The sequence below is a fragment of the Argopecten irradians genome, chromosome 9 (assembly GCF_041381155.1).
Source record: "Argopecten irradians isolate NY chromosome 9, Ai_NY, whole genome shotgun sequence".
Taxonomy (NCBI): Eukaryota; Metazoa; Mollusca; class Bivalvia; order Pectinida; family Pectinidae; genus Argopecten; species Argopecten irradians.
This window is the reverse complement of record NC_091142.1, coordinates 30,287,233-30,309,038: the sequence shown is the minus strand read 5'-3', so window position 1 is coordinate 30,309,038 and position 21,806 is coordinate 30,287,233. Positions and strand designations below refer to the sequence as shown.

The window sequence follows — 21,806 nt, the reverse complement described above, 5'->3', positions numbered from 1 at the left end:
GTCCCATCTCCGAAACTGTCCAAAGCAAAAAATGGCTGACTAACCTTAAATTGTTACTCATTCATTTATAGATATTGTTTACTGAATGAAGATGTTGAGGTTAATTCTACACTTATCTACCTACCGTAACAACATGAGTTCCAGCACTTTGTTCTTCTAACAACTGAGGTTTGTAGTTACAGTTGAAGCGTGGTTTACGATTGACAGCATCTACGATGTACACGGTCACTGGAGCCGTGGCCGTTTTTAGTGGGATAGACTTGTCGTTACAGCATCCATTGTCGTCCACGGCCAGAACCTCAAAGTTATACTCATTCACGTTGTCAGGAATTACATTAGCTGTAGTTTTCAGCGTGATGATACCGGTGTGCGGATTGATATCAAAGATGGAATGATTTCCAGCTAAAACAGTCAAATAAAACACCACTAAAGATTACCAAGCTCACTATGGGTGCCATCACATTTAACCCTGAATTCTTTGTAAATTTCTTAAGTACGGTATAATAACTCATAAAACGTTAGGGATTGGATTTCATTTTTATGTTAATCATCCTTATATGGAGCAATTCCTCTAAGAATATATTCTATGGGGCATATTAGCGCCCAATATTGATGTATATCAAAATGTAAACAAAGCCATGTGTTTCTTAAAAAGTAGCCCCCATACAGTACATTGCATAAAACATTTTCATGTGCAAGTTCAAAGTTCAATGTTACCATGCAGTTGTGTATAGTGAACAAGCCTAGTAAGTGTAAATATATAAGCATGACTCCTCTTGTACCAGGTTTAACTGTAATGAGTGTCTTCATCGAAAGTTTCATAAAAACAAAGCCCCTGAATTAACTTAAAATACACACTCCTAAAATCACAGAGAAATAGAAAGTTTACCTCCAAATCGATATGATATGCCATCACCGTCTGGATCATACGCTGTCATATCAAGGACAAGTTTGTTATCAATACTTGCACCTGGTGCGTCAGCATCGTCCAGAACTTTCATTGACATAGATGAGTCTACAAACACTGGTGGGTAAGTGTTGACATTCTCTATTTCTACAATGACAGACAAAGAACTGGTCTTTCTGGTAGCCAGGATGCCACCATCGTCCACAGCCAACAAGGTGAATTTCAACATGTGGTTGGGAGTGTTCTCATAATCAAGGCGTCTGTAAAAAAAAATTCACATCTCAACCGTCACATTCTCATAATCAAGGTGTCTGTAACAAAAATCACATCTCAACAGTCACATTCTCATAATCAAGGTGTCTGTACTGTAAAAAAATCACATCTCAACAGTCACATTCTCATAAGCAAGGTGTCTGTAACAAAAATCACATCTCAACAGTCACATTCTCATAATCAAGGTGTCTGTAACAAAAAATCACATCTCAACAGTCACATTCTCATAATCAAGGTGTCTGTACTGTAAAAAAATCACATCTCAACAGTCACATTCTCATAATCAAGGTGTCTGTACTGTAAAAAAATCACATCTCAACAGTCACATTCTCATAATCAAGGTGTCTGTACTGTAAAAAAATCACATCTCAACAGTCACATTCTCATAATCAAGGTGTCTGTACTGTAAAAAAATCACATCTCAACAGTCACATTCCATAATCAAGGTGTCTGTACTGTAAAAAAATCACATCTCAATGCAACAGTCACATTCTCATAATCAAGGTGTCTGTACTGTAAAAAAAATCACATCTCAACAGTCACATTCTCATAAGCAAGGTGTCTGTACTGTTAAAAAAATCACATCTCAACAGTCACATTCTCATAATCAAGGTGTCTGTAACAAAAATCACATCTCAACAGTCACATTCTCATAAGCAAGGTGTCTGTACTGTAAAAAAATCACATCTCAACAGTCACATTCTCATAAGCAAGGTGTCTGTACTGTAAAAAAATCACATCTCAACAGTCACATTCTCATAAGCAAGGTGTCTGTACTGTAAAAAAATCACATCTCAACAGTCACATTCTCATAATCAAGGTGTCTGTACTGTAAAAAAAATCACATCTCAACAGTCACATTCTCATAAGCAAGGTGTCTGTACTGTAAAAAAAATCACATCTCAACAGTCACATTCCATAATCAAGGTGTCTGTACTGTAAAAAAAATCACATCTCAACAGTCACATTCTCATAATCAAGGTGTCTGTAACAAAAATCACATCTCAACAGTCACATTCTCATAAGCAAGGTGTCTGTACTGTAAAAAAATCACATCTCAACAGTCACATTCTCATAATCAAGGTGTCTGTACTGTAAAAAAATCACATCTCAACAGTCACATTCTCATAAGCAAGGTGTCTGTACTGTAAAAAAATCACATCTCAACAGTCACATTCCATAATCAAGGTGTCTGTACTGTAAAAAAAATCACATCTCAACAGTCACATTCTCATAATCAAGGTGTCTGTAACAAAAATCACATCTCAACAGTCACATTCTCATAATCAAGGTGTCTGTACTGTAAAAAAATCACATCTCAACAGTCACATTCTCATAAGCAAGGTGTCTGTACTGTAAAAAAATCACATCTCAACAGTCACATTCTCATAATCAAGGTGTCTGTACTGTAAAAAAAATCACATCTCAACAGTCACATTCTCATAATCAAGGTGTCTGTAACAAAAATCACATCTCAACAGTCACATTCTCATAATCAAGGTGTCTGTACTGTAAAAAAATCACATCTCAACAGTCACATTCTCATAAGCAAGGTGTCTGTACTGTAAAAAAATCACATCTCAACAGTCACATTCCATAATCAAGGTGTCTGTAACAAAAATCACATCTCAACAGTCACATTCTCATAATCAAGGTGTCTGTACTGTAAAAAAAATCACATCTCAACAGTCACATTCTCATAATCAAGGTGTCTGTACTGTAAAAAAATCACATCTCAACAGTCACATTCTCATAATCAAGGTGTCTGTACTGTAAAAAAATCACATCTCAACAGTCACATTCCATAATCAAGGTGTCTGTAACAAAAATCACATCTCAACAGTCACATTCTCATAATCAAGGTGTCTGTACTGTAAAAAAATCACATCTCAACAGTCACATTCTCATAATCAAGGTGTCTGTACTGTAAAAAAATCACATCTCAACAGTCACATTCTCATAATCAAGGTGTCTGTACTGTAAAAAAATCACATCTCAACAGTCACATTCTCATAATCAAGGTGTCTGTAACAAAAATCACATCTCAACAGTCACATTCTCATAATCAAGGTGTCTGTAACAAAAATCACATCTCAACAGTCACATTCTCATAATCAAGGTGTCTGTACTGTAAAAAAATCACATCTCAACAGTCACATTCTCATAATCAAGGTGTCTGTACTGTAAAAAAATCACATCTCAACAGTCACATTCTCATAATCAAGGTGTCTGTACTGTAAAAAAATCACATCTCAACAGTCACATTCTCATAAGCAAGGTGTCTGTACTGTAAAAAAATCACATCTCAACAGTCACATTCCATAATCAAGTCGTCTGAGACTTGGATCTTGGCGCCCACCAAAGAATGATCTATGTCTAATAAATGAAAGAGGGATCTTTTCTCTGCATTTCAAACTTTTACTGCATATTATTACATATAAAATTTGAGAAAGATCCTTTTGAGTACTTTCTGAGATATATTATAGTAATAAACTTCAATTATCAAAATCCAAGATGGCTACCTGTCGGCAATCTTTATGATAGATCAGTCCCAAAATGCAATATGCACAACTAGACTCCTAGGGGAACCTACATGTGAAATTTGAGAAGGATCCTTTCAGTAATTTCTGAGAAATAGCTGTAACAAACTTCAACTATCAAAATACAAGATGGCGGCCTGTCGGCCATCTTCTTCAACGATCAGTACCTTAATGAAATATGCAAAGCTAGGGCACAAGGGGAACCTGCATATGAAATTTTAGAAGGATCTCTTCAATACTTTCTGTGTAATAGCAGGAACAAAATGTCTAATTCCAAGATGATGGCCTGTCTGCTATTTGTAGACCGAACGGTCCAAAAATGTAATATGCACAATAAGGGCCCTTGGCGAATTGGAGACGGGTGAACATTTCTTTGTGAGAAATATTGGTAACAAACTTCAATTGTCAAAATCATGACGGCGTCCTGTCAGGCATCTGTACACTGATCAGTACCAAAATGCAATATGCTTAACCAGGGACCTATGGAAACCTGCACATGAAATTTGAGGCTAATCCCTTCAATACTTTCTGAGAAATATAGTGGTAACAAGCTTAAAGTATCAAAATCCAAGATGGGGGTCTGTCGGCCATCTCATTCACCAATTGGTACTAAAATGCAATTTCCATAACCAGGGACTTAGGGGACCATGTGCATAAAATTTGAGACAGCTTCCTTCAGTACTTCTTGAGAAATAGCGGTAACAAGAATTGTTAACAGACGGAAGGACGGACGGACGGATGGACAGAAGTTCATATCTCAACAGTCACTTCCTCATTATCAAGTCATCTGTTAAAAAGTTCACATCTCAACAGTCAAATTCTTGTAATCAAGTCGTCTGTAAAGATTACACATATTTCAACACTTAGTATTATATTCCTCAGTCTCTTAAGTATTTTTCAGGAAAGATCTATGCAACAAATTTATTTTAGAATAACTGATCTGAGTATCATATGGAAGAATATCTTATCAATGGTGTGATTGGACCCCAGAGGAGGTGGTGAAAGCTTCCCTAGAAAAAAACACAGGAATGGTACTCACTGTTTAATCTTGATACTGGCTGCATTATTTACACTCTGAACTTCAAACCAGTCATCCACAAGATCGTACGTGATTGTTGAGCTTGTGTCTTTGTCGGTAGCACTTACTGAAAAATGTTACACATTCAATATTGTTAACAATAAATATGAAAAACAGAGCATGGTGTTTTAAATGGTGAAAATTATAAACCTGATGTTTTTACCTTCAGTCTATTGACACTAATATGTTAATGAAATAAGCTGTAAAATCATTAGAAATCCACAATTAAACATCATGTAGGCCTTTAAATTTGGGTAACATTGCTAGTTAAAATAAAAATTTTAAATATTATTTTCCAATACAATATTATAAAACATACCAATATTCAATGAATATTATTATATTATGAAAAATTCCATGACTTTGGGTAATGCATAACATACATTGTATCAGCAGAGAAAGCTCCTTGACTTGTAAGTATAGAAATAAATTTAGTCACATAACATCAAAGTGATATTATTTGTTACATGTACTGATCCATCAGAGTTATCTGCCCTTATAGGCAGATCTATAGTGTGAGAAGTAAAAATATAACCAAATGTATAAAACTGTTTCTGAAAGTGGATACAGTATTAAGCTTTTAATTTCTTCATAGAAATCAAGAGTGATCTTCCTTTGTGGACAGGTTTGAAATATATCATCTCACTTTGGGGACAGATAGAAATTATCTCCCCTTGTGGACAGATAGAAATCATCTCCCCTTGTGGACAAATAGAAATTATCTCCCCTTGTGGACAGATAGAAATTTTACCCCCTTGTGGACAGATAGAAATTATCTCCCCTTGAGGACAAATAGAGATTATCTCCCCTTGTGGACAGAGATTATCTCCCCTTGTGGACAGATAGAGATTTTCTTCCCTTGTAGCCTACTAGAGAATATCTCCCCTTGTGGACTGATAGCAATTATCTCCACTTGTGGACAGATTGAAATTATCTCAATTTGTGGACAGATAGAAATTATCTCCCTTTGTGGACAGATAGAGATTATCTCCCCTTGTGGTCAAGTTATTAGTCCCCTCAAACACATCAGAAATCTGCTTTATCTTACTTGTCATGGCTGTGTCACCGACATTCAGAGACTCCTTAACCACAAAGAAAGCAGGCGACAAAGGGAAAACTGGATCAAACTCATTTATATCTGTGATTTTTACCGTCAGCTGTCAAGGAGAAACAAAGAGTCATGGAAAATAAGGAGTTACACATTATAAAAATACCAGGTACATTGTTGTCAAATTTTAATAGATGTACATCACCTCTCAAAATGCATGATTATCTGTCTTAGCTACAGCATCTATCTGCCTACCTTCTACAGCTATTGACATCTTCTACAGTTATATAAGTATCTGCCTAGCAACTATTAGTATCTGCATAAACTCTACAGCTTCAATTATCTGCCTTACTTCTACACTTAAACGTTTCTGTTTAACTTTTACACCTATAGGTATCTGCATAACTTCTACACTTAAACGTATCTGCCTAACTTCTACAGCTATAAGTATCTGCCTAACTTCATCTGTCTAACTTCTACAGCTTAAGTATTTGCATGTCTAAAACTTCTACACTTATAAAAATCTGCCGTACTTCTACAACTTTAAGTATATCTGTCTAACTACAGCTATGAATATCTATCTGCCTAACTACAGCTATGGATATCTATCTGCCTAACTACAGCTATGAATATCTATCTGCCTAACTACGGCTATGAATATCTATCTGCCTAACTACAGCTATGAATATCTATCTGCCTAATTGTTAAAGTATCTTTGATCTCTATACTTACACTAACAGTACTGGAGAGTTTTGAGGCGCTGTCTGTCGCCTGAAGAAGTAGATTATATTGGGCCTTATCCTCATGATTGTAGTTCCTTAGTGTCAACAGCTTTTTCCTGTCCTGTGAAATATCAAACTGTTCACTGGGACGTAGAGTCAGGGGGTTGATGATGGAGTAAGCTGTCGTCCCATTCTGGAAGTTGACTGTTTGAAGCTCAACAGTATTGGAATCAGAGTTCTGGAAATCAAACCTGAAAATACAGAGAGATAATTGAGAGATAATTAATCTGATTGGTAAGTATATCGCCATCCTCAATATTCAAGGAGTTACTATCACTGTCGTTATATCCACCCATTCCTCGATATTCCAGGTGTTACTATCACTGTCGTTATATATTGTGGTCTGTGGTAAACAATAATTCTGTGTCTTCTTAATATTCATGAACATATATATTGCCAACTAGCAGACACTAAGCACAGGGACCTGGCACAAATTCCCTACCAACAATATATATTATATTTTAGTACCGTTTTCGACCTAATAAGTGCCTATGGTGTTTAAAAAATTGACAAAATGAGAAGGTGTTAATATGACAAAATTACTGCAAATCTATACCGTTTTTTGTAGTTTTGGTCTTTATCTATGTCTGGGAAATTGAAATCAAGACCTCAAAAAGGGGAAGGAGCGCTTAATGGGACATGGTCGCTAATTGGGTCAAATACGATATGTTGGTTGGACAGCCGTGCTAGGTCCCTATGCTAGACACAGGACTAAGACATCAAACCTTCCTTTATCATAATGGTCTTCAATCTCTGATAAACTGTACACCTCAGTTGAAATTAATCTTCTGTTCTATCATCCTTTGTTTAGGCATTGAACCCACCTCAAGGTCTATTTAAAAACTTCAAAAGATAGAACAGCAGAATAGTTCTGACTATGTACACCTCTCTGGCCTAAGAGGAAACTTACGATTGGCCTGGTTGGGCATTTTCTGGGATATGTCCGTAGTACTCCGCGAGATAAAATTGTGGAGAGCGATATTTGGTTGTTATGGAGACTGTCTCCCTGGTGCTGACCTGTTCCGTATTACCAGGATTGACGCTTGTGTCTTTACAGTAAACTGTTATAACCTCGTCATAATCCTGTGTTAGCACGGCCTTGGTCATAACCTCTCCCGTCAACTCAGCAACCTCAAACTTAGAACTTGTTCCTGCAACATCAATACTAATTCAACAACCTAAAACTTAGTACTTATTCCTGCAACATCAATAATAATTCAACAACCTCAAACTTAGTACTTATTCCTGCAACATCAATAATAATTCAACAACCTCAAACTTAGAACTTGTTCCTATAACATCAATAATAATTCAACAACCTCAAACTTAGAACTTGTTTCTGTAACATCAATAATAATTCAACAACCTCAGACTTAGAACTTGTGCCTGTAACATCAATAATAATTCAACAACCTCAAACTTAGTACTTATTCCTGCAACATCAATAATAATTCAACACCTCAAACTTAGAACTTATTCCTGCAACATCAATGATAATTCAACAACCTCAAACTTAGTACTTATTCCTGCAACATCAATAATAATTCAACAACCTCAGACTTAGAACTTATTCCTGCAACATCAATGATAATTCAACATCCTCAAAACCTCAGACTTAGAACTTGTTCCTGTAACATCAATAATAATTCAACAACCTCAAACTTAGAACTTGTTCCTGTAACATCAATAATAATTCAACATCCTCAAAACCTCAGACTTAGAACTTGTTTCTGTAACATCAATAATAATTCAAAAACCTCAAACTTAGATCTTGTTCCTGTTACATCAATAATAATTCAACAACCTCAAACTTAGTACTTATTCCTGCAACATCAATAATAATTCAACAACCTCAAACTTAGAACTTGTTCCTGTAACATCAATAATAATTCAACAACCTCAAACTTAGAACTTGTTTCTGTAACATCAATAATAATTCAACAACCTCAGACTTAGAACTTGTTCCTGCAACATCAATAATAATTAAACAACCTCAAACTTAGAACTTGTGCCTGTAACATCAATAATAATTCAACAACCTCAGACTTAGAACTTGTTCCTGCAACATCAATAATAATTCAACAACCTCAAACTTAGAACTTGTGCCTGTAACATCAATAATAATTCAACAACCTCAGACTTAGAACTTGTTCCTGTAACATCAATAATAATTCAACAACCTCAAACTTAGAACTTGTGCCTGTAACATCAATAATAATTCAACAACCTCAAACTTAGAACTTATTCTTGTAACATCAATAATAATTCAACAACCTCAAACTTAGAACTTATTCCTGCAACATCAATAATAATTCAACAACCTCAAACTTAGATCTTGTTCCTGTAACATCAATAATTATTCAACAACCTCAAACTTAGATCTTGTTCCTGTAACATCAATAATAATTCAACAACCTCAAACTTAGAACTTATTCTTGTAACATCAATAATGATTCAACAACCTCAAACTTATAATTTGTTCCTGCAACATCAATAATAATTCTTAAACCTCTAACTTTGAACGTTTTCTCATAAAAACAAGAGATGTTGGAGAACAGCAAAGCTCGTCTATTCAGAAGAAGTTGATGTTCAAGTATTTACGATTTAAACATGGAAATATGACAAATTAACAGACTAAAAAAAACCTAAAGGGCCCCAAATTGATTGTATTATCACGTTCAGCATCCATACACATTAGGAAAATAAAATCATAAACATTTATGATGACTTAAGCTTAAACAATAGACAAAATAGAAACTTGCTCAAAAACTTTTACATGGAAATATGACAAATTAACAGACTCAAAAAAACCTAAAGGGCCCGAAATTGGTTGTATTATCACGTTCAGCATCCATACACATTAGGAAAATAAAATCATAAACATTTATGATGACTTAAGCTTAAACAATTGACGAAATAGAAACTTGCTCAAAAACTTTAACGGGAAATGGGACGCCAACGCTGACGCTGACGCCGACGCCGGGGTGACAACATTAGCTCCCCCTATTCTTCGAATAGGCGAGCAAATAATTACATGTAGACAATTTGGAACTAGTGACATCAGAACATAACTATATTCATCTCAAAATTCAACTGGTTCAAAGTATTCACATCAAAATGTGGAAGGGAAGCCAAACGGGTGCAGCCGTAAGACCTTCCACTTCCGGTGTTCAATGACAATGGAATTTCTAAGAAACGACGAACGAACAAGAATACGGTAACGGAACTGCAATTAAAACACAAAACAGATAAATGAATGGAATGTTAATAAATCGGTAAAGAAATTAGATTCTGGAAAATGTATGAAATTATCTGTACATTGTTATCATAATCACATGTTACAATCAAGGCCGAGAATAGGTAGGCCTATCACGCTAAATAAACTAGCTATCTGGTATCAATCACACAAAAACAACGGGAGACAGAAACGGAAAATCAATAGAAGAAAACATAGCATACCTTCTAAATAGAACCCTAGAGTGCTGCCCGGGTCCTGGTCTAGGGCCGTCAGTGTATAGAACACTGTCCCCACGGGGGCCCAGGCGTTCACCGTGGCCAACATTGGGCGGGGGACGTTGGTGAATTTCGGGATTTCGTCATTGATGTTTAGAACGGTCAAAGTCAAGGTGTGCTCATATTCCGCTGAAAAAAATGTTAGAAAAGTTTCATAAATATTCACGTTAATTTAAAGTTTTAATTTTAAAGCATACAAGATCCGTTAGTGGAATCAACCAAGGCATAAATTATAATCGCATCGGCCATATTTGTCTGTTCTTGCTAATGTATACGATATTTTCTGTTTCCGTTAATGCTGTAATACATGTGATACAGCCACAAACATAAAGATGTGTATGTATATCTATAAAAGCCTGTGGTTCAATATTTGGAAACTCGTTCATGCATATCTAGACATATCGATTATAAATTGTCCAACGATTATAGTTACGATGGCTTCCCATTCAATTTTATTTGGTCCATATGAATATGTCATACAGCTATTAATTGCTTTATGTCGGAGTCAGACGTAAGAGTTAGAGGAAACTCGGGCTTTTTTTTTAACTCAGTGTGATAAACAGTCTAATAAGTAACACCTGACAGTTTGCCGACAAGTTGTGTCAGATCTGAGTTGATTAACGCGGTGTTACGGATGGCGTACAACACACATTAATTATTGATAGACAAAATGATCGATTTGTCATGTTTATATCTGTGAAAATCACTGCCTCTGTATAGCAATGGAGTAGCAAACGACTAAAGTTGTGATTCTTACTCAGGGACCTGGGTAATGGGATCCCTGGGATCAGGGACATATATCAATGTATATTATAGTATCAAGGATAGCGTATACATAGGCCTATATACTGTTGGTAAAAAATGGTGTCAGGTCCCTGTAATTCTTTACGCCTCGCCCTTTTTATTTTAACAGCTATTGGCATTTCTGAAATTTACACAATAAAATCAGTGCAGTGAAACTTACTGTATGGATAAAATACGTAAAATGTTGATAAAAATGACCATTTATTGAAAGATCCACAAACCAAGAAGTGAAGAGATATAAATTCTGAAACTAAGACATATTTAGCTCAGTAGTACAGAGGCGTTTGGCTCTATAGATACTTTTCTCCATATATGACCGTTCATCATGATTATGTATACGTATCAGTTTCATGAACATTCCTTAACTTATAAGGAATCCCTTAACTTAAAATTCTCCATAGGAAAGCATTACAGATTGTAAGGAAGGCTCCTTAACTTAAGATTTCTCTTTAACTTTTATAACGCTTTACTGTGGGAAAATTTAAGTTAAGGAATTCCTAAAGTTAAGGAATGTTCATGAAACTAGGCCAAAATACAGTGACACAGCTAAGTATTACATATATAGAGAGAGAAAAATGTCTAAAGAGCCAGACGCCTGTGTTTAGACTAAAATAACATGCGTGCATCTCATATAGATAGATACTGTGTACGCCTGTCGGCAAATTTTAAGAGCTCGATGCTATAGAGCCATGGACACATATGGCAGGTATCTATTTCAGAATATAGGTTAATATTTCACATACTTCGTACAATACAGTTATTTGTGTCTTACTTCCACTTTGTTTGCTGTGTAAACGTGTTTTAAATAATAAATTAGAATATTGGTTTTTGCACTGTCTATATGTAGTGTACCTCTGGGATAACCCGTATATATCTAGGGATACTTTATATGGATTACACATTGAATATTTATAATGTCTAATTTTGTTTGTTGGATGCGTCTATGTAGGTATAGTTTTAATATCTAATGGGAAACCAGATAGAGCGCTTTATTTGTCTCTGTACTGTCCTTATCAGTCCACGTATATACAAAATAATGTGTATAATATAAATCTGTTCAACATTTACAACGTCTAAAATTGACTTGCCACCTCCCCCCCCCCCCCCCCCCCCCGTGTTACTGTTACAGCAATCCCCCCCCCCCCCCCTTAAGGCTGACGTGGAGAACGCTTATACAATATTTATTGCTTTATGTGGTATTGTACCGCGGTTCGGAGGTCTAGAACTTGTAAACCTTACAGTCTTTGTATTTTATTTTCCCACGGACGGTTTTATTTGTGGACAACATTTAAAACGGTACATACATTCAACATCGACAGATGTAAAGTTGTAAATGAAGTAAGCGACATTGTGTAATATATAGTGCATATACCTGTAGGCGGAGAATGTGTGGAATTCCCACAGGGCTAAAATGACGTCATTCTTGATAAGCGATAACATAATTAATTACAGTAATATATTTCTAGATCATCAGTTACTTATCTACGTTTTTTTAGATAAATATGAATATATCAAAAACAAATAAATCGGTCCGACAAAGGCGGTGGTTCTGAATTGTATTGATTTAATGTTTAAACTGGATAGAGAAGATGAGCTGATAGGTTGTCAATTGTCTTATACGTTATAAAATCAATATTTACTCTGAATAGTGAACTTTCTCGAAGTATTTACTTAGCGCAACTAAACTAATTGCAAACTATTTGTGTCATCATACAGTCGTTAATACCGATGAGAAAATTAAAGATGTTATAGTCTTGCATAAAACTGTATTGTTTGGTTACCAAACGCCCAGTGGTCAGACAAAACGACAATAGGTGGAGTAAATAAGCAGTTAAACGGTAGCTTCCTTAAACAAATATTTCCTTACATTATATGTTTTTCTAGTTGTAGTTACTCGTATAAAACTGTGTGAGAGACATAAATAGCAATGTGTAAAGAATGTTATATATTATAAGGAATTCTTCAGTCCTGGGAATTATCGACATTGATCACTGAAAGAATAGCGACATTCCACTATTACACTGATCCTATTATTATATTGTAAGTCAATTAGCCCGAGTGGTTGGACCGGTATATATCTGTGTATACACGATCACATAAGCATTATATATATGTACACCTACGATTAACTCCCATGATTTAGTACTTTAATGATTCACTTATAGTTTTAATCTATACAGGCTAAATTAAAGAGTTAAATTGCGCGATGAAATACTATATGTACGTCTTAATTTTGTGGGTAAAATGTATATGATATAGATATATATCCTGTCCAGTCTAGTGATTATCCAAATGCCCTAAACAATTGTATCTTCTCACATGTAACTTGTACCTTGTTTCAGGTATATATGAGTAGGCCCCCCCCCCCCCTCCCTTCTTTCCCGTACACACTGTCTACAATCTTCAATCAGAAGACGCCGGAAATGTAGCTGTTTGCTTTCTCTAGGTAGGTTGTGTCCTCGAGCCTATACAGATTACTTTAATGGCCGTCTGACTGGACGTCAGGATACCACTCGTGACCTTGGGTACCGCGATTCACCTCTCAGGTAATACTCAGTCACCTGTTGATCCGTTATCGTGTCAGAGAAAGATTCAAACATGTGGTCTATTGGCCTCGAGTACTCTCAACGGTTGTATAACATATGTATAGAACTGGTTTATAACGATGTATCATGTAAATACTTGCATTTGTCAAGCAATAAAATAATAAAACGCCGGCACAGCAGACACTGCTTCAGTTGAAACAAGTTTTGGGTGCCAAACTACCTTTAAGAAACAATACGTATATAAATACTGCAACGGTAGAGTACCGAGGCTACAGCCGGAACTTCATTAGTATTTTATAATTATCAAGTAAGTTATCGAAATTCGTGACTTCTATCTGAAACATCACTAATTAACTACCAGATAATTATATAAAGCCGCTAGAACCGATATTATATTTCCCGCAAAACAGGTATTTCAACACTCTAGCCTGCCATTCGATGTCCAAATGTTGTCTTTTTTAGACGAAATGCTTGCGTAGTGAGATAGCTTCTATACATTTACGTGTTTATGCTTCAGTCAATTTGATGTAAAACTATAGTAATCTGGTATTGACTACACTAATGCACCATAGTTATAAAGACAATAGCATATATCCTCGATAAAGTGTTAAATTAGTATCGGTATTTCAAGCTAATATGTTATTACCGGCAGTAATTAGCATTCTGGACACCTTATGATATCGAAATTACATGTATTTCACAATCTACGTGATGAAAAGAAGGTTGGTAATAAAACATGCCAGTATGCGCATCAGTTATAATCTCTGGCCTCCGTTGGCTTTCAAGGTTTCAAATTGACTATTTCGGGTTACACAACGTGTATGTTATGGCTATCTCTAGTTACACAATCTAACGCTGTTTTTACGAACTGTCAGCTAATTATATATAATGAAACGAAAACATGTCACATATTACCGGCTGTGGATATAGTAAATACAGTGATTTACGGAATTCGCCTACGAGTCTTAGAGTCATCATTTTCCTTTGGGACTCACCAAAATTTAGAGAACCCTTTATTTGTTTTTTTTTAACTGGGATTCACCAAAATTTAGAGAGCCCTGTCCCCTATTTGTTATTGTACTGGGACTCACCAAAATTTGGAATTAAGTCTTCTGGACTCGCCTAAAAAAATCCACATAAATTCGCTACTAGGTATAGCTAATAGCCCCTCTCCCCTTATATAATAATACGCACTGTTCCCCCTCCCTAACCGGCTGTTTTACACAATGAAGCTCCCCCGTGATGTAAATTCCCCGACATGAACAGGTATATGTCTACCTGACGGCTGTACAAACACTACAACATGTACAACAGACGATACTGGATTAGAGTTCCCTAATTACCGGTGTTATTGGAACCAGTCCCATCATCAGCATTCTATATAGGTAATGCTACATTTGATATTGGTATTAAGACTGACCTTTGAAGTGTTTATTTTCATATACCCACACAAATAATGCGATGATATCCTAAACCTATCATCAGCCTTTACATGTCCAATGTACATATTTTAATATCCTAAACCTATCATCAGCCTTTACATGTACAATGTACATATTTTAATATCCTAAACCTATCATCAGCCTTTACATGTACAATGTACATATTTTAATATCCTAAACCTATCATCAGCCTTTACATGTCCAATGTACATATTTTAATATCCTAAACCTATCATCAGCCTTTACATGTACAATGTACATACTTTCTTTATTGTGTGTGGTTTTTTTCTCGTTTTTTTCCCCCAAAATTAACTTTTCAGGATTGTACCTGTTGACAATTCAATAACACTAAGCATGTCAGTTACCATTGTGTTCTTGATTATGATATATATATGGTGCCTATGTGTACCTGTATATGTTACCTTTATGTACCTGTATTTGTTACGTATATGTATCTGTATATGTTACCTATGTGTATCTGTGTAGGTTGCCTATGTGTATATGTTACCTTTATGTACCTGTATATGTTACCTTTGTGTACCTGTATATGTTACCTTTGTGTACCTGTATATGTTACCTTTGTGTATCTGTATATGTTACCTTTGTGTACCTGTATATGTTACCTTTGTGTACCTTTATATGTTGCCTATGTGTACCTGTATATGTTACCTTTGTGTACCTGTATATGTTACCTTTGTGTATCTGTATATGTTACCTTTTTGTACCTGTATATGTTACCTTTGTGTACCTTTATATGTTGCCTTTTTGTACCTGTATATGTTACCTTTGTGTACCTGTATATGTTACCTATGTGTACCTGTATATGTTACCTATGTGTACCTGTATATGTTACCTTTGTGTACCTGTATATGTTACCTTTGTGTACCTTTATATGTTGCCTATGTGTACCTTTATATGTTGCCTATGTGTACCTTTATATGTTGCCTTTGTGTACCTGTATATGTTACCTATGTGTATCTCACTATTTGTGTAGGTTGCCTATGTGTTCCTGTATATGTTGCCTATGTGTACCTTTATATGTTGCCTATGTGTACCTGTATATATTACCTTTGTGTACCTGTATATGTTACCTTTGTGTACCTTTATATGTTGCCTATGTGTACTGTATATGTTACCTTTTGTACCTGTATATGTTACCTTTGTGTACCTGTATATGTTACCTTTGTGTACCTGTATATGTTACCTTTGTGTACCTGTATATGTTCCTTTGTGTACCTGTATATTTCCTTGTGTACTGTATATGTTACCTTTGTGTACCTGTATATGTTGCCTATGTGTACCTGTATATATTACCTTTGTGTACCTGTATATGTTACCTTTGTGTACCTTTATATGTTGCCTATGTGTACCTGTATATGTTACCTTTGTGTACCTGTATATGTTACCTTTGTGTACCTGTATATGTTACCTTTGTGTACCTTTATATGTTGCCTATGTGTACCTGATATATTACCTTTGTGTACCTGTATATATGTTACCTTTGTGTACCTGTATATGTTACCTTTGTGTACCTGTATATGTTACCTTTGTGTACCTGTATATGTTACCTTTGTGTACCTGTATATGTTACCTTTGTGTACCTGTATATGTTACCTTTGTGTACCTGTATATGTTACCTTTGTGTACCTGTATATGTTACCTATGTGTACCTGTATATGTTACCTTTGTGTACCTGTTGTGTACCTGTATATGTTCCTTGTGTACCTTTGTGTACCTGTATATGTTCCTATGTGTACCTGTATATGTTGCCTATGTGTACCTGTATATGTTGCCTATGTGTACCTGTATATATTACCTTTGTGTACCTGTATATGTTACCACATGTGTAGCTAACCATGGTGTCGAGACAAGGGTAACAGAGGTTATATAGTAACATGTATACATTAAATAATGTACATAAAGTAATGAACGATTCTAAGTTCCTTTTGTACAATGAAAATGTATTTACATAATGTCACTCGTTGTAGTTTGAGTACATGTATGTTTAACTTGTGTACCTGTGTATGTTACCATTGTGTATCTGTATATGTTACCATTGTGTATCTGTATATGTTACCTTTTTGTACCTGTATATGGTTTCCTTGAGAATTGTGTAACTGTAGATGTAACCCTTGTGTAGATGTATATGTTACTCTTGTGTAATTGTATGCGTTACCTTATGCACATGTACATGATGCCAGGGTCTGTTTCATGATTTTGGGCCTATTCTGCACGTACACCACATGTGGTGCCTGTAACTGCACTCTAATTACCTGTTGCACCACTTCCGGTTGTTTCGTAGACTTCCACTGTAATGTCTTTAGGGCCGTTATCGTAATCCAACACCTGACCCGGCTTCAGATAAACTTGTCCATTTGTGTTCACTTCCACCATATCCGGTACCGCTTGCTTAAGCTGGAATGTGGTTCCGGAACCTTGTCGAGTGAAGTTGTATAGAAATCCTGTGGTACCTTCGTTGACGCTTGCAGTGACCGCAGCAGTTTTCACCTGTCGTCGTTGTCTGTGGTGAGGTTCGGCCAGCCTGGCGGTCAGTGCACCAGTCATTGTTTCGTGCTGTTCAAAGGTGACAGTTAAATCATGGTCTTGTGTCCTTAGGTCATTATAACTTTTTATAACTGATTTGTCGCGCGTGCCGGACATGTCGGGTCTGACGGCAGACACCTTGCCCTGTCCATTACGGATTTCTATACGGAGGTCAGTAAATAAGACAGTGTTGTCCGAAGTGACCATTCTACAGATCAAGTAGTAAACACGACATTCTGGAGCAGAGCTGGACAGGTGTAAATACAACCTTCCATTCGTGTCTTTTTGAAATTCAAACTGATCCGCCGCTTCTGTGCTTCCGATCAGAGAGTACGAGGGAGATAATGCTTCAAAATTCTCAAATAGATCATTAATGTCCTTTCCGAAAACCTCCGTGGATACTGAAATGTCCAGATATCCATGGAGTTCCCTATTTCCATGTTGGAAAGTAACGAAACGTGATGGAGCTTTAATTGAAATAATGAGACTGGAGATTTGGGGTATATCTCCACATGGTTGACATTCTGTTGTGGACGATAATCGTGTTATATATACCGCCAATGCTTCATTCTCATACTTTTTCACAGACCGTTTTAAAATCAAATCACCGGATTCCGTTAAGGAAAATAGACGGATCTCATTTCCTGGAGTGTTCAATAACACATCCTTTCCCGTACAACCGAGTTTCGTTATTTTGAAACCTGCTGGGGTATCGCTGGGGATTTCAACCTCCAAAACAAGGGCGGATACTCCGGTAAAAAGAATCGTGAAAGTACTAACGTATAGTATACACAAAGTTACCTGTATGGCGGTCGCCATCTTGGAATTCCTTAAAGGTGAACCAATCGAATTTTTTAAAAATTGTATACAAACACACACCTTCAAACTTTAGATAATTAATCCACACAACGAAAACTTAATGTACACAGATCACACAATTCTACATTTTCAAATTTAAATCCATCGAAACACACGAAATGTCGGTTTTGTTTGTGCTATGGCTAGCCCACGCCTTGAGTTGATAACGTACAGTTGTTGACTTCAGGGCTTATGGCGGAAATGTGAGCTGTATTGATATATTCCAGGTATGCACTCCGGCGCGTCACTGCTCAGGTAAGAGAGATCGGCCCTATTTTTTGATGACTAATAACTCGATCATATATATTATTTCACCTTCTCCTTAGTCTAATCCGGGTATTAAGATTGTTAAAGTTTAAAATTCCGTTCCGGCGCACACACTAGCGGTATATGACAGGGCTCACATACATGTATATGTGTATGTACCATGAAAGGTGTGAGTAGGGTAGCGGACGTAATCTATTTATAGAAATGCCATGAATACTAAAAAGCCTGAGGACGCATGCCTAAATGATCGATCCGGGTGAACAGTTACCGAAATTCTTGATGACTAATACAGGTGAATCAAAAGGAAAGGAGCGTACCTGTAGATCTGTACCTGTAGATTTGTACCTGTGTAGACACTTGAGGTTACAGGTGTGCGCATAAGTTTGTTATTGTTATTTAAATATCGGAGACAGATAAGACACAGCTGGATCCTGGCCGTGTACACCGCTATATATGTCCTTATTTTACCAATACACACTATATAAACCCTAATGTAGATGTCGACTTAGTAATAAAACTATCATGGTGGGGGTGTACTGCTAATCAGGTAATGGTGTCTCGGTATATATACAGTGGGTCACCGGGCACATGTCATCCTTCAACAACAATATACATATATATGTACAAATACGTTATATAATGATCCCATGTACTTTTATGTATTTAAATATAATCTCGTGTATTCACGGGATTATGAAACGGTCAGCTCAGCAGTTATTTGAATAAAATGCCATGCCATATTTACTTTGCACCGTACAGTCTACTTCTTATTTAAAACATGCATTTTGATATTTCATAAATATTTTTTTTTATTATGCAATAATTGCCAAACTAGTGATGTCATGTCGGAAACATAACAATGTATCTGCTATTACCGCTAAAATCGCTATGCATTATTCTCAATATCTTTTGGGTTTATGAAGTCATAGACAAAAAATGGAAGGACATTTTCATAGACGCGAAGCAGCATCTATAAAAAAAATGTCCATCCGTAATTCTGTCTATGACTTCATAAACCGAAAATATATCGAGAATTATTCTTATAATTTAGTTTAGATAGCTCAATCAGATACTAATTATGCATATGTTTGCAAACTTTTGTGAGAATCCGTTTCGCGGATTCACACAGTTTGCAAACAAAATTTCTTTCATTCTCTTATGAAATAAAAAAAATACATATCAATACTTATATTCAATTTTTCGGATTACTTCATAGCATAAAATACGTTTAAACGTAGGATTCCATTGATTTTCCATTGGATTATTTTTATAAATCAATACGCAACGTCGACTTCTCTCTTGTGACGTCATGATTACGTCGGATTTTCACGCCATTCTCGGATTTTTTTGCATAGTATATGAAGAAAAAGAATCTGCCAATCCGAGAGTTGGATTCAGTATGAAAGAAATATAATAATTATTGTCCAGTAATGTTATCTAATTTCGAGTTTTCATTAATATTCAGCTTATACAGACAGATTTTAAAGATGCTCCACCGCTGACAAATGGTATTTTTTCACTATCGAAAACAGGAGCAGACAATGTAGTATTTTTCTTCAGTTACAAAAGTTACTTACTTTACACCATTACCACCATTGAAAAGTTTGAGCTTCTGATTTTACTTCAAGTTAAAGATATGAAAAATAATTAATTGCATCCCGAAAAAATTTCTAGTCACTATATCCTATATGGTCTGGAGAACAGATTGCGCATGCACCAAAGGTAAAATAAACTATTTCATATTATTTTTGTGTTAATTAGACATATATATTCATGATCAAACACCAATTATTGTTCAACTGATGGGTATCATTTATGCTTTGTCGGCGGTGGAACATCTTTAATGGTACTACACGGAAGTATTAATGGCTCATGCGGCGCAGAAATCAACCCTTGGAATTTGGATAGGCCATGCCAATAGCCGCAGCGCACATCCGAGAACCAGTTTAGATATATATATATATAGCAATATCAATAACCTAAATAATCTAAATCTATATTCATGTTTGTCTTTTTTTTTCAAATGTATTTATGTTTCAGTGTAAAATGGTTTCTGTGTTTTTATCGGGGAGTTCCCGGTAAACACACATCTTTAAACATTTCCTATAGACCATTACCTACTAAGTCTGGTCTGGGAAACTCCGACCGTTTTGGTGATAGAGGGAATGATTAACCACATTTAGTCGCCTCTTATAATCATGTACAGAGAAAGATATTAACTTAAAGGCTTTAGTCGCCTCCAATAATCAATTGAGAATAGATATTACATATCCCAAAATTTGGTCGCCTTTGATAATCATTCGCCAAGAATAGATATTTCTCCAAATTTAGTCACTTCGTATTATCAAGAACCCCAGTTTTAGTCGCCTTCTATAATAAGTCGAGAAAAGATATTATTCCAAATTTAGTGTCCTCCAATAATAAACATAGAAAAACTATTACCCCAAATTTATTCGCCTTTTATTACCATCCGAGAAAAGATATTACCCAAAATTTATTCGCCTCTTTCAATCAACCGAGAGAAAAATAATACCCCAAATTCAGTCGCCTCTTATTAATATTATCAACCGATCAAATATATTACCCCGAATTTAGTCGCCTCTTTCAATCAACCAAGAAAAGATGATGCAACATATTTAGTCGCCTTTTTCAATCAACCGAGAAACGATATTACCCCTTTAGCCGATTCCTATAAATTATATCTATAACAGCCAACATCGTACCTACAAATGCACTAGAGTAGCATGCTGCGAACTCTCGTCATGTTTTATTATCTTGTAAAGTATTCTCTGCTATCAGGTATGAACAGGTAAGAGGGGACCTTATCAGTACCGCAAACAACATATCTTACATACCGACTTGGCATCAGTTGTTGTGATAAGGATATAGATACACACTGTTATAAAACAATCAGTGAACACTTTCGTCGACGTGCTCTCTCTGTAACATGAGTGAGTTTACAGTTCTATCATACAAGTAACCAAGGCCTGTGTTAGTGTAAAATGTTGAATCCGTAGTGATAGAAATCTTCGAACAAATAGACACGTCATGACTCTTTGTGTTTAAAGGTTAGTTGTAGACAATTGTTTATATCCATATTTTTTCAGAAATATGTATTATTTACAAACAATCGCTTTGCGATAAATATCTTATAAAATTAATTATGCATGTCTAAATAAATTCCTTTATTTGCTTAAGATGAGA

At 35.8% G+C, this 21,806-nt stretch overlaps 1 protein-coding gene across 1 annotated transcript in view; it reads right to left on the bottom strand.

Annotated features, from left to right (window-relative positions):
* LOC138330691 (putative neural-cadherin 2) overlaps positions 1-18,747 on the bottom strand; it is a 71,019-nt gene extending 52,272 nt beyond the window's left edge. Inside the window, exons 1-8 of the mRNA XM_069278232.1 lie at positions 17,207-18,747; positions 10,088-10,270; positions 7,539-7,779; positions 6,579-6,819; positions 5,847-5,955; positions 4,760-4,865; positions 890-1,167; positions 125-402 (exon numbers count right to left, since the gene is read on the bottom strand). Of these exons, the coding sequence (XP_069134333.1) occupies positions 125-402; positions 890-1,167; positions 4,760-4,865; positions 5,847-5,955; positions 6,579-6,819; positions 7,539-7,779; positions 10,088-10,270; positions 17,207-18,296 (2,526 nt within the window). The 5' untranslated portion in view covers positions 18,297-18,747. The remainder of the gene's footprint in view (positions 1-124; positions 403-889; positions 1,168-4,759; positions 4,866-5,846; positions 5,956-6,578; positions 6,820-7,538; positions 7,780-10,087; positions 10,271-17,206) is intronic.
* Between the last annotated feature and the right edge of the window lie 3,059 nt (positions 18,748-21,806).